The sequence below is a fragment of the Tachysurus fulvidraco genome, chromosome 19 (genome assembly GCF_022655615.1).
Source record: "Tachysurus fulvidraco isolate hzauxx_2018 chromosome 19, HZAU_PFXX_2.0, whole genome shotgun sequence".
Taxonomy (NCBI): domain Eukaryota; kingdom Metazoa; phylum Chordata; class Actinopteri; order Siluriformes; family Bagridae; genus Tachysurus; species Tachysurus fulvidraco.
Window position 1 is genome coordinate 5,202,021 of NC_062536.1, and position 10,000 is coordinate 5,212,020.

At 43.3% G+C, this 10,000-nt stretch overlaps 1 protein-coding gene across 2 annotated transcripts in view; it reads right to left on the reverse strand.

Annotated features, from left to right (window-relative positions):
- Positions 1 to 10,000, reverse strand: part of tmem63a (transmembrane protein 63A) — a 37,753-nt gene that overhangs the window by 2,506 nt on the left and 25,247 nt on the right. For both annotated transcript variants that reach the window (XM_047804053.1, XM_047804052.1), the window contains exons 9-21: positions 9,937 to 10,000; positions 9,664 to 9,744; positions 9,422 to 9,548; positions 9,141 to 9,274; positions 7,530 to 7,703; positions 7,290 to 7,443; positions 7,079 to 7,185; positions 6,897 to 6,983; positions 5,629 to 5,688; positions 5,367 to 5,529; positions 3,127 to 3,232; positions 826 to 993; positions 548 to 663 (exon numbers count right to left, since the gene is read on the reverse strand). The exon at positions 9,937 to 10,000 is cut by the window's right edge and continues 7 nt beyond it. In XM_047804053.1, coding sequence (XP_047660009.1) covers positions 548 to 663; positions 826 to 993; positions 3,127 to 3,232; positions 5,367 to 5,529; positions 5,629 to 5,688; positions 6,897 to 6,983; positions 7,079 to 7,185; positions 7,290 to 7,443; positions 7,530 to 7,703; positions 9,141 to 9,274; positions 9,422 to 9,548; positions 9,664 to 9,744; positions 9,937 to 10,000 — 1,541 coding nt within the window. The remainder of the gene's footprint in view (positions 1 to 547; positions 664 to 825; positions 994 to 3,126; positions 3,233 to 5,366; positions 5,530 to 5,628; positions 5,689 to 6,896; positions 6,984 to 7,078; positions 7,186 to 7,289; positions 7,444 to 7,529; positions 7,704 to 9,140; positions 9,275 to 9,421; positions 9,549 to 9,663; positions 9,745 to 9,936) is intronic.

Below are 10,000 nucleotides of genomic sequence, written 5' to 3' on the forward strand. Positions count from 1 at the left end.
TTGTTGCGTTTTTCTATTTGTGTTCAGTTTGGTATAAATACATGGTGGCCTGAGAAAACCCATTCACACTGTAGAATTAAAAGCAAAACAAAAACTCTAGATTTAGACCCGAACCAAAAATGTCCCTGAACTGAAATACATTTCGGTTTTGCATGCATCTCAAAAAGTATTAAAAAAAATGATCATTTATTTTCACAACAGCTTTATCCAGATCGGGGTCCCAGAGCCGCTCCTGGGAACACATGACTTCCATTATGTGAGGAAATCACACTTAACTAGCAGCATTTAAGACATACAGCACTTATACAGACTGTTTGGGTTTGTTTTTCTCTTCAGTACAAAGCTTGGCCCTTACCCACTGTGCACTTAGCCTCGTGTACGAGGATGAAAAGCAGTTCTATTTTCCCAGGCCACTACACATACTTGTGCATTGTAGCAACAGATCATAATCATCAACTATTCCTAAGAGAAAAAGGGATTGTTTTAAGACAAAATGTTTTTCCCTTTCTGCGCGAGAGTAAAAATATCCACATGGAAATAATCTTACGACATAATTATGAGGACTGAGGTACTTGAAGTGGCCAAAGCAGGTGTAGCAGATGCCAATGAAAATGGTCACACACACAACCACCAAGGTGAAGAGAGACGTGGCGGCCATGAAGCCTGGAAAACAAAAACACATGTAGATGGATGGAGGGATGGATGCTTTATTCATCCCTGTGGGAAATTTACAACAACGTGATTCACTATAAATAAATAAATAAATAAATAAATAAATAAGTGTTTGGTCGGTGTAGTGGTGGTGTGTTTTTTTTTTTTTTTCACCTGCCCTCAGCACAGAGAAGAAGTAGAGCCAGAACAGACAGATGATTGGTGCAGCAAGGGCTTGATTGACAGCTCCCAGGTGCACTTGTCGGTCCAGGCGGGCGGGCAGGAAGGCGAAGTACAGGTTGTGTTTGTCCACCATGTGCTTTAAGGTTATATACAGAAAACCTGCACATGCACACAGACACTGTTTGTAAAGCAGCAGGACAGTAAGGAGTACAGTAAGGTTACTAGCTAGTACAAGACCGGCGTAAACACACAGCAAGATGAGGTCAAAGTCTCGTCGTGCTTTCATTTGATGTCCTACGATCTCTGAAAACAAACGAACGAACGAATAAAAACGTCCGGGCGTGTTGACTCCGAACCAGGCAGCTTTGGTGTGAGAGGGACCAACCGTACCATGAGCAAAAGTACTGGGACGCACAGATTTAACATAAATACCGGTTGTTGTTTGGGGGAATTTTTCGTGCATTAAATCTATACAGTCGGTCTCACACTCACACACACACACACACTCACACACACACACACACACACACACACACACACACACACAAACTTTACCCACTGGTGAACACACATTGTATTGTTTGGCCTTGATCTTGAGAAATGGGAGAATATCCAGAAATCATGATGTGTCAAGATTGTAACATCAAACCGAAGAAGACAGGACACTGTAATCACCGTGTGTGAGAGAGAGGGGTGTGTGTGTGTGCGTGTGTGTGTGTGTGTGTGTTCAAGGTAACTTGCTTGAGTTTTTTCCTTTAATGGTATTTTTTGTATTGGTTGTTGGTCACACACGCTCTCACACACACACGCTCTCGCTCTCACACACACACGCTCTCGCTCTCACACACACACGCTCTCGCTCTCACACACACACGCTCTCGCTCTCACACACACACGCTCTCGCTCTCACACACACACGCTCTCGCTCTCACACACACACGCGCTCTCGCTCTCACACACACACGCGCTCTCGCTCTCTCACACACACGCGCTCTCGCTCTCTCTCACACACGCGCTCTCGCTCTCACACACACACGCGCTCTCGCTCTCACACACACACGCGCTCTCGCTCTCACACACACACGCGCTCTCGCTCTCACACACACACGCGCTCTCGCTCTCACACACACACACGCTCTCGCTCTCACACACACACACGCTCTCGCTCTCACACACACACACGCTCCCGCTCTCACACACACACGCTCTCGCTCTCACACACACACGCTCTCGCTCTCACACACACACGCTCTCGCTCTCACACACACACACGCTCTCTCGCTCTCTCTCTGCAGGCTGCAACTTTAATAGTTATTATAATGAGCTCCCTAAATGTGAACAGAAACATTTATCCTAAAGCACTCCTGCAGGGTCCGAGGGACTGTAAACAGGTAGGACTTTCGCTACGTGGCAGTGCAAAAAAAACAAAAAACAAAAAACAAACAAAAAAAAAAAACGGATCCAATTGCAACTTAAATTACAAGTGGCAGCCATGCAATGCTGAGCCATCATGACTGTCTGGCCACAAATGATGGTCTGCAAACACAGTACCTACCTAAAGTCATACAGTCCTCCCAAAAAAAAAAAAGGCCAAGCACAAAGAGATATTTATTCAGGTTCTCTGCAATGCAATACAAGGGCAGGAGCCTGTGCAATGGTAACGACAAAAAGAAAAGCAAAGCCAGCTCACACATGCTCAATCACAGTGTTGTTCGGGGTTAATAAACAACTAGAAACTGCACTGTGTCGGTGTCTTACAGCATGTACATCGGACAGGATAGTATGGTAAAGTCTCGGCCATTTTAGAATGAAACCGGATTGCTTTCTTACTGGATATTAGTTCAGTGTCGAGTGTGCATGCACATTTAGACCTTTTTATCAACACTCGCTTATTAAGTCTTGCTTCTTAATGCCATATAACTGCTTACGCTTGTACTTATAGATAAGAAATCAGGAACTCTTGACCTAAAACATGAAAGTATTTTGTTTTGGACTATAACATTCATTCTAATGGTGAATCATTCCACATCTATTTACATCTGTTTACGGTTTGATTAGTGCAGTTACGACAGCGACATCATTGTGATTACAGCCTGGTGGTTTCTACAGATTTTTAAAGGGTTATTAAAGGGTTATTAAAGGGTTATTAACTATTGTGATTAAGAAGAATAGTCGCAGCTGTCATTTTTCCTCACCTCGTAGTGCTTCACATGCATTTATACCTTTCCGTGCGAAGGCCCTTGTTAATTGACGAGGTAAAAGAGGTATTAGTTTGTGAAAAACGTCTCTTACCAAACGGTGCTATAACAGGACAGGTGATGCTGTAAGCCATGATGACTGTGAAGACGCACAGAGTCCATCCGTACATCGCTCCGTATTCAAACTGGTACGCCTGATTCTTCACAGAACAAACAGAGATGATGTTTGTCACCAGAGCTACGGTATTTAATACAGTAACCACTTTATAGACTGACAGTTTATTTATTTTTTACACGCGATGTTAAGAGTTTACAATTTAACTACTACTTCTACTTTCGGATTTTCCCCATCAGGTGTCGTCACAGCGAATCATCTGTGTCCACCTAACTTTATCCTCATCATCCTCTACTCTCGCACCCGTTACCTTCATGTGCCATTTAACACATCCATATAATCTCCTGTTTGTCCTTCCTCCTGACCTCTTACCCTGCAGCTCCATCTCCAACATCCTTCTACCAATATAACCATCTCTCTCCTCTGTACATGTCCAAACCATCTCAATCTAGCCTCTCTGTCCTTGTCCCCAAAACAGCTAACCTGAGCTGTCCCTCTGATGTGCTCCTTCCTAATCCTGTCCATCCTCATCACTCCTAAAGAGACCTCAACATCCCCATCTCTGCTACCTCCATCTCTGCCTCATGTCTTTTCCTCACTGCTACAGTCTCTAACCCATACAGCAGAGCTGCTCTCACTACTGTCTCCTACACCTTTCCTTTCATTCTTGCTGACACTCTTCTGTCACATACACACACCACTCCTGACACTCTTCTGTCACACACACACACACACACACACACACACACACACACACCACTCCTGACACTCTTCTGTCACACACACACACACACACACACACACACACACACACACACACACACACAAATACTGACACTCTTCTGTCACACACACACACACACACACACACACACACACACACCACTCCTGACACTCTTCTGTCACACACACACACACACACACCACTCCTGACACTCTTCTGTCACACACACACACACACACACACAACGCTCCTGACACTCTTCTGTCACACACACACACACACACCGCTCCTGACACTCTTCTGTCACACACACACACACACACACACACACACACACACACAACGCTCCTGACACTCTTGTCACACACACACACACACCGCTCCTGACACTCTTTTGTCACACACACACACACACACACACACACACAAAACTCCAGACACTATTCTGTCACACACACACACACACACACACACACACACACACACACAACACTCCTGACACTTTTCTGTCACACACACACACACACACACACACACACACACACACACACACCACTCCTGACACTTTTCTGTCACACACACACACACACACACACACACACACACACACACACACACACACACAACACTCCTGACACTTTTCTGTCACACACACACACACACACACACACACACAACACTCCTGACACTTTTCTGTCACACACACACACACAACACTCCTGACATTTTTCTGTCACACACACACACACACACAACACTCCTGACACTTTTCTGTCACACACACACACACACACACACACACACACACACACACACACACACACAACACTCCTGACACTTTTCTGTCACACACACACACACACACACACACACACACACACACACACACACACAACACTCCTGACACTTTTCTGTCACACACACACACACACACACAACACTCCTGACACTTTTCTGTCACACACACACACACACACACACACCACTCCTGACACTTTTCTGTCACACACACACACACACACACACACACACACACACACACACACACACACACACACACACACACACACACACACACACACACACACACACACACACACACACCACTCCTGACACTTTTCTCCACTCACTTTCCCACACTCCCCGTCACTAAATACTTAATCTCCTGCACCATCTTGACCTTTATTTTATAAAATCTTAGGAAAAGCATGCACGTCTTGTCCTGATGTTTGGAATACTGATAGGTTATGTCCTTATATTATAACATTTATATTACATTTACAGCATTTAGCAGACGCCCCTTATCCAGAGAGACTTACTGTACATTTTATCTCATTTTTATACAACTGAGCAATTGAGGGTTAAGGGCCTTGCTCAGGGGCCCAACAGTGGCAGCTTGGTGGACATAGGGATTGAACTCACAACCTTCTGATTGGTAACCCAACACCTTACCCACTAGCCTACCACATTATAAAGTGAGCGGTCATGCACGTACCTGTTTAACATACTTCCTCTCCGAGGCAGAATGTGCAAGAGCCATGCGTATGGTGTAGAGCAACAGACTCGGCAATCTGAGCAACTCCATCCCGGAGCCTACCAATGCGGCAGCGATCACATAGTTCACAAAGAAAGCGCCCTGATCTGGTAAAAACACACACCTGTGGCAACAAAATATAGGACGGAATAGATCAGATTAAATAATATTGAAAACGACGTTAGGTGAAGGGGACGTGATGGAAATAGCAAGCTTAACTTACTCAAATCTCAGCTTTCCTTCTGACTGGGAATCAAAGAGCTGCCGGAAAAACACATCTAAACTGTGAGGGGAAACAATAAGGTAAGGAAGTAAAATTTCATGTCATTACTAATGAATAGGTCATTGTATTAGGCAAGGAAAGGTTGGGAAGGGAACCGAATGCTCTCTGTAATGTAATGGAAGAGAGAATAGAATAGTTTGGGTAATGGAGTAGAATAGAGTGGACTGGATAATTAATGTACAATAGAATAAACTAGAGCAGGATTATATAAAGAATAGAGAGCAAAACAGCTTGGTGTACGTGTATATTGTGTTTGCTCAAATTTAACCCACAAATTAGCAAAAATCAGCACGAAACAGACGTCGTTAGAAAGTTAGAAACTCTGCCGGTGTTCTGGATTAAAGTCATGGCGGAATACCCTGAGATTGTCACCACAGCACTTAAATCCCTATCGCCATTTCCGACATGCTATCTGTGTGAAGCGGGGTTTTCTGCAGTGATGGCAACCGAAACAAAACAGCGGAATAAACTGGCCATAAGCAACACACTTCGGGTGTCATTGTCTCCTATTACCCCAGATGGAACCGTCTCGTTGTGAAGAAACAAGCTCAGGGTTCTCATTGATTTAGCGTTGTAGTGAGTAATTGTATTTAAACATGCCTTTATAAAAGTAAAATTATTAATTTAATTTTAATTGTATAAAAGCCACCCCACACCCCCACCCCCAGCGGGCCGCGGTAAAATTATCAAACATTGACCGGTCCGTGGCGAAAAAAAGGTTGGGGACCACTGCGTTAAAGAATAGAACAGAATAGCCTCTCTCATCGAAATGTAATGAAACGTTAGAATGGAACGCACACTAATCTAATGGCATAGTTTAGAATCAAAATGTTCAGAAGTATAGAATGGAATAAAACAGAAAACGATGGACTGGTTGTTGGAATAGGATCGAATCGAACGGCACGAACTCTAACGTAACACCATCGAAATCAGATCGAATACCCATCGTACGCATAGAATGGAATAGAATAATATGGACTTTGTCATTTAATGGCATAGAAGAGAATTAAGTGGTAATTAAAGTATAGAATAGAATATGTTGTAATGTAGCGGCATAACATGGACTCGAAAGCTCGACCGGATTAAATCATGTAAATGTAAAGTCATAGAATGTTATAGAATCCTTATTTTGATTCAAGAGTGCCGTAATAGACTAGAATAGGATGGAATTCTATGCTGTATGTAATAGGTAGAACATAAACACTAACCTGGTGAGGCCCAGTGACGGCAGGATGAGCACCATGAAGAGCAGGAAGATGTAGAGCTTGTACATCATACTCATATTCTCACTCGACCTGCATGCAAAGACTTCAGGTTCACTTCTGCACATCTATGTGTGTGTGTGTGTGTGTGTGTGTGTGTGTGTGTGTGTGTGTGTGTGTGTGTGTACCTGGTCCAGTGGGACTCCAGCACTGTAGAGTAGTATACTATAGTGGGCAGCAGTGCAGAAAAGGACCACAGGAGCAGAGTTGGGAAGAACTGACTGATAACAGCGCTCTGGTGGATCAGACACATAACAGCCTTTACTACAGCGTACACACAGCGACAGACGCTGTAATGTTACAAGACGTGAGCTACAATGCAATTGCGCGGTCACACACATTTAGGTAGTGGATGGGTTTTGTGACATTGAACTTGTCAATGGTAGAGATGACTATGGAAGGAGTAGTGAGGAAGAAGAGCAGGAGGAAGAGTACGGTGTTCAGCGCCAGATATCGAGCCCACCACCCCCAGCGTGGCATGGACAGGTTCTCCCTGAGAGAAAAAAAATGAAACCGCGATATTAAAGAGAAACAAAAACCACCACCACACTGTATAAGAAAGGCAGTAAATAATCCTACCAGTAGATGTTATTCGGATGGGTTGCATAGCTCACGCTCCATTGTTTTACTTTCAGCTCTTCGCTGCTGGATGAAGGCTGAGGCTCTCTCTGACAGCCACACGTCACTTCTCTCACTCTTCCCATTTCCTGAGACCCAGCTCCACATCGAAGAGCATTGAAATCTTTCAGGATGCTGAGAGAGAGAGAGAGAGAGAGAGAGAGAGAGAGAGAGAGAGAGAGAGAGAGAGAGAGAGAGAGAGAGAGAGAGAGAGAGAGCGGGAGAAAACCGCATACATGCTGTAATCAGAAATTCCTCCTCGGAGATCTCGCAGCTCGTAAATATTTTAATACACTTAGAAACGCACACTGCTGTCAGAACAATTGTTCAAAAATGGAAAACTTTCCATCTGGATGCGGCTAGAAAACACACCATGCATTCTCTCTGATCTCTTCTCCTTCGTTCTACAGACTGTCTGTAGCAAGACTGTTTAGCGTATATGAACTTTGAGCATTTATACAGCACCACTTAGTTCATCACCAATCACCTACTTGTCAAACTGTTGGGTGGTGTAGCATGTTCAGGGCCGTGGTGTTCAAAATAAATAAATAAATAAAATTTTGAGAATAAAATTGTGTATAAATATATTGAGAGGGTAAAAAAAAAAATCATACTATATAATATTAGATGGGGGGGTAAAAATGGTGAAACGTTTTAATATAGACGTGGGATAATTTTGCATATCTGATATCCTGAGAAATAAATCACAATAATTCAAGCTGTTATACATTATTTTAAGGATAAAAAAAGACGTCATATTTAGAGATAAAGCCATAATACTATTTGTGTTAAAAATGAGGTATTTTTGCAGTATGAGGTTTTTACAAAGAAAAGAAATGTCAATCTTATTTTGCACCAACACCAGGTTATTATTGGTATTAAAAGAAAATGAGAACAAGTTGTTTATTTAATAGAAGGAACCACAAATCGGAGGAGGCTAACAAAGACGCCCATGGTAACATCTGAAGAAGAAGAAGGAGCGATCTTGCATATCTTAGCTTGTTAGGAAGCTGAGGTCAGAGTTCAGGTTCAGCCCTGATAAAGTGACCCTGGAGCAGACAGAGCTGGGGCTTGAGCTCCTGACCTTCTAATCAGTAAGCCAGAGCTTTAACCGTTGAGCCTCCAGAGTGATGTATACGTGCGGGGTAACAGCTGCACCTCTGGTGCACTCAGTACAGTAATTGAGCATATAGTGCATTATGGCATATGGACTCGCCATAAGGCTTTGGCTGATCGTTCAAATGCCATAATGCATTAGGGACTTGATGCAGAACGTGCCGGTGTTTCATTCCTTCAAGATCGATCGTTTGGATTCTCACTGGCTCCCGTGTAACTGTACACCCTCTCGAAAGGCATGCGGATGTATTAATAGCTGTCTGTTAAACCTCGAACAACCAAATGGACAATGACTGCATCAGACCCCCGACGTCCCTCATTCTAACACACGAACATGTAGAATGACTTTAGGACGGTTTCTTATTAAAGCATGTTGTATAGAAATGTGGACAACTTTTACAAATCCAGCCTTCGGTAGATCAGCTCACTAATAGACACTGTGACACGGATACTTACAATGCTGCCATGGATTCGGTCTGGAGTGTGACAAAAGCCATTCCTAATGGACGCTGCACATTATTCTCTTTATGCTTTCTCAAGTCTTCTTCAACCCGATCAACCTCAGAACCGTAGTAGTCTATAGCATTAATCTGGACATCACACACACCCACACACACACACACACACACACAGGTAAGGTATGGTTCGTACTGTAACGTTATAAAATCAAATAAAAACACAAACATTATGATCGTAACAGAGCACATGATTCTGATCATGTGATAATATCCCGTTACCCCTTTACACCCTTGGCACGGGCAACACATGCAGAGGTGCCCACAAGTCCGGGGGTTGATGACTTCCTGCTGCCCCTGGGAGTCCAGGATCTTGCGGTAGTACAGCAAGTTTTTCTCTGCTCGCTTCCTGTGTGAGATCAGGCGACAATAAAAGTGTGTGCTTGTGTAAAAAAAATCTTTAAAACAAACGAGTGATTACTGAATGAGAGCTGCGTTAAAAAACATCTATTCGTTTTCCTTACTTTTTAGTTGTCAGGCGAATCAGCTCAGCCACATCGTAGCATAAATGAACATCCTTCACCTCGCAGGATGGGTACGCCTCTCTGCATTTACAATAATAATAATAATAATAATAATAATAATAATAATAATAATGGAAGTAAAAGAAAATCAGAACAGGACTAACATTTCGAAGCTTTGATAATTCTCATGGAATTTATTGCCATTATTTGATATGACGCTTCCTCGGGATGTGACAGATTTACTAACAGATGCTGAAAAGTTTTTGCCCTTACGTAAAATGAATCCTCAAACGGTCTTCGCTGGCGGTGGGAGGGACGGAGCATATAAATAGCGTTG